Source organism: Phaethon lepturus, unplaced genomic scaffold (assembly GCF_000687285.1).
Source record: "Phaethon lepturus isolate BGI_N335 unplaced genomic scaffold, ASM68728v1 scaffold30271, whole genome shotgun sequence".
Taxonomy (NCBI): domain Eukaryota; kingdom Metazoa; phylum Chordata; class Aves; order Phaethontiformes; family Phaethontidae; genus Phaethon; species Phaethon lepturus.
In genome coordinates, this window is record NW_010520351.1 from 88,521 (window position 1) to 91,888 (window position 3,368).

At 43.5% G+C, this 3,368-nt stretch overlaps 1 protein-coding gene across 1 annotated transcript in view; it reads left to right on the plus strand.

Moving 5' to 3' along the window:
- The window catches only part of LOC104628700 (poly(rC)-binding protein 3-like), a 47,731-nt gene that overhangs the window by 21,961 nt on the left and 22,402 nt on the right, over positions 1–3,368 (plus strand). The window contains exon 5 of the mRNA XM_010297366.1: positions 1,155–1,286. Within this exon, the coding sequence (XP_010295668.1) occupies positions 1,155–1,286 (132 nt within the window). The remainder of the gene's footprint in view (positions 1–1,154; positions 1,287–3,368) is intronic.

Below are 3,368 nucleotides of genomic sequence, written 5' to 3' on the forward strand. Positions count from 1 at the left end.
GAAACACATCAGTTCTGTCTGCTGGAACTCGTGTTGTAAATGAGTTAAATGAGTATGAAATGTTTTCTGTTGTTCCTCTCCTAATCTTTTAGCATTTCCGTGAAGGGTATAATAGCTGTGCCATGCCACCTCACAGACGGATGAGATGGTCTTTTCAGCTCGCAGCTAGTGTTAGCAAACCACGTCGAGGTTCTCATGAGTTGTTGGAGAGGTGCCATGCAGCTTGTGGCTTTTTTTCATGATCCTAAGTGCTCATAGCAGCATCTCATCAGTCAGTGGGAAAATAAGTTTTATGTTTTTCTCTATGACGAAGACTTTAGCAGGGTTGCTTTCTCTTACCTAGAGGATTTTGAACAAACGAAATATATTCAAAACAATGTAAACCCTGCAACAAGTAGTATATTGAAATGTTCGTGAAAACGTGTAGTGTAGTCTCACTGGATAATGAGATACATGGATACAGGTTATATTACCTGGATACAGGTAATTGCTGTTCTGCTGAGCTTTTTGTACTCTGGTTACATAACTGTGATGGAAAAGATTTTAGAAATTATGTAACACTACAAATACTTATGGATCTGCTACAAAAGAGAAATTAAACCTGGGAGGCAGCAAAATATATATCAGAATAATCTGATTTTCTCTCCATCAGATTATTCACAGATTTTTTTGTCATTCTCTTTTTTAACCTTTTTTCTTTGTATCAAACCTGACCAGACATTGCGTGAAACGTAAAGACATATCGTTTAGTGGAGGTGCTCTAATTGAGGTGGTGGAAAAGAGACCAAATCAGGACTTGGGGGCCTGTGAACTCAAAAGCCTCTTTGTCTTTTCCATGCCCTTCGGCTGGTCTAATGACAGAAACCACCTCCTCCTCCTCCTAGTCTTGCCTCAGAGCCTGTCCTCCCATCCCGCAGCATGGGCTTGCAATGCCAGACAGCAAAAGGGTTCCTCTGGCACAAGCTGCTTGTGCGGTTCGTGCTCACGCCGCACCACCGGCAGAGCTGGCAGCTTTACCTGCAACAGGAACAAACCACGACTGGTTCAGTGCCCCCCAGGGCTCCACGAGCAGCCTGGGCATTCGCTCTGAACCCTGCAGTGCTTGCCTGGGACGGCAAATCCTCCACTAATTCTCACTGATGTTTGGATTACAGGACATAAATGCTTCAATGACAAACAGCACGGTGACAAGCAAACCACCCGTAACACTGCGGCTCGTCGTCCCGGCAAGTCAGTGTGGATCCCTTATAGGAAAAGGAGGTTCCAAAATCAAAGAAATCAGGGAGGTAAGTCTTGGGATGTGCCCCGGGGACACTGGCTAGCTCTGCGTCCTACCGCAGCGTGCCCTGCCAGCATGATCCACTGCACTTCGCTCATTGCACTGGTGTGAGCATGTGCTGAGGGAAGAGCCGCGAAAAGCCTTGCTCTGAGGGAAGCAGGTGCCCAAGCACAGCTGTACCCTTGGACCTTCCATGAAGCTAAAGACCATGGGTGAAATAAGAAACAGCTTTACAACGTATGAGTCTTTGATGCACAAGTTAGCAAAGCAATGGTTTAGTGACTGAAGTGGCTCATCCAGCTTCTCAGCGGAGCGTTGAAGCCATTTCCGAATCAGTTACCACCCTTACAGCCAGAGAAAGGCCCAAGTAGCACTGGAGAGTCCAGGTTAGTAGGTCAAACGCTTGATCTACTTTTTAGAAAAAATTTATTTTCATGCTCCTTTCCTGTTTCTTCTTAATCTCACTGTGCCACAGGTGACCTGTTTTCATATATTCCAAACCCATATTGATCTTTTTTAAATCCAGACTTTCTCTAATGGTGTTCTTGCAATGTTCTGTGCTAGCAGCCACTTTTTCCTCAATCAGAGAATGCAAAAATTATCATACGGCACCAGTCTTAATTCTTCCATGCATGATTGCAACAACATAGCCAAGCCAAAGATCCAATGTTTTTAACCAGCCAAACAAGAAAATTAGGTACATGCTAAGTACACGTAGAGAAAATCTAAATAGGACATTTCAGAAAAATGGATTTTTTTTCTAGAGGAAGTGACAGTGCTCCTTCTACATTTGTGTTAATCCCAATGTAGGATGAGTTGAATATCAAGATAACATATTGATACATTGTTTTTATTTGACTATGTCAAAACAAAAGCTTTTGATAGGCATTACCAAACTGAAACTTCTGGTTTTTATCTAAAAGGTAGATTCAAGACAGTAGGTTTCATTGAGCTTTTAAGTTTCATTTCACACATCAAAAAAAGTTAACAGATTATTTTTTATCAGAGAAAATTTGATCAGGAGTGGAAAGAGTTTTGATCAAAATTATATGTCCAGTATTTGCTTGAAATGTTAGTTTATGGTAGCCATGGAAGGAAAGGCGATCATAGAGGATAGTTAGGTGTCTCATCCTGTTGACTTTCAAGTTCTGCCAAATTATTTCATTTCGATTCCAATTTGATTGTCCCAGGAGTTTTTTCAACAAAGTTCGATCTGAAGGCTTATCTTCATCTTTCAGGATCTGGCTGCTACTGAAAGGGACTTTTCTCTCCTTGCATACAAGGCAGTAAAAGCAGCGTGTACTGCTTCCATTAGCTGACAGAGCTGCCAAAAGCTGTTTCAGAGTTTTTGTTGCCAAGCAAACAGCATGTTGTTCCTCCATGTGCCTCTTGCTCTGTAAACTGTGTTCATGAAAACATGAATAGGTTGTCTGCTGTAAACTCACAGAAAAACAACTCAGAGCCCTGCCATTTGAAGGGGTCTCTGTGCTTACCGAGACCTGCAAATAAAAGGCAATTACAAATCAGACTTTTTTTCTTGGAATGCTGTCGCTTTATTTTTCATCAAAGAGTCTGGGAGCCATGCCTCACAGTAGTCCTTGTTATCAAACCAGCTTCTGAGGAAGGAGTTGCTTGATGACACTGATGGGGAGAAAACATTATTTCTGTGCAGATGTTAGAGTGATAGGAAACCCTCTCTCTTTTTTCCTTCAATCCCCAAAAACCTTTGTGAGAGAACTTTGTATAGATGGGGGAAGATACTTGTGTGTTGAAGTGGATTTCCTGAGTGGAAGGAAGGTGTTCAGTTGTTCAGTTTGCCTTACACGTGGGACATTTCTTGCTCATATCCTGCACAGCCATCGGGCTGTTGGTGTTTGCAGCCCTTTGCGTCTGGGTGAGTCGGAAAGCCTGCCGAGCGGCTGCGCGCTCGCCCCGGCAGGCAGCAGGTGAAGCCAGGCTAAAGCCTTGCCACTGGAGAAGGGAGAGCTACTGTCAGAGCACTCGGTCGGAGGTGACCTCAGCCACAAGACATGATTTCTCATGGTTCTCCAGATCTCTTAGGCGTCCAGGAGAACCATCAGGCAGCAGG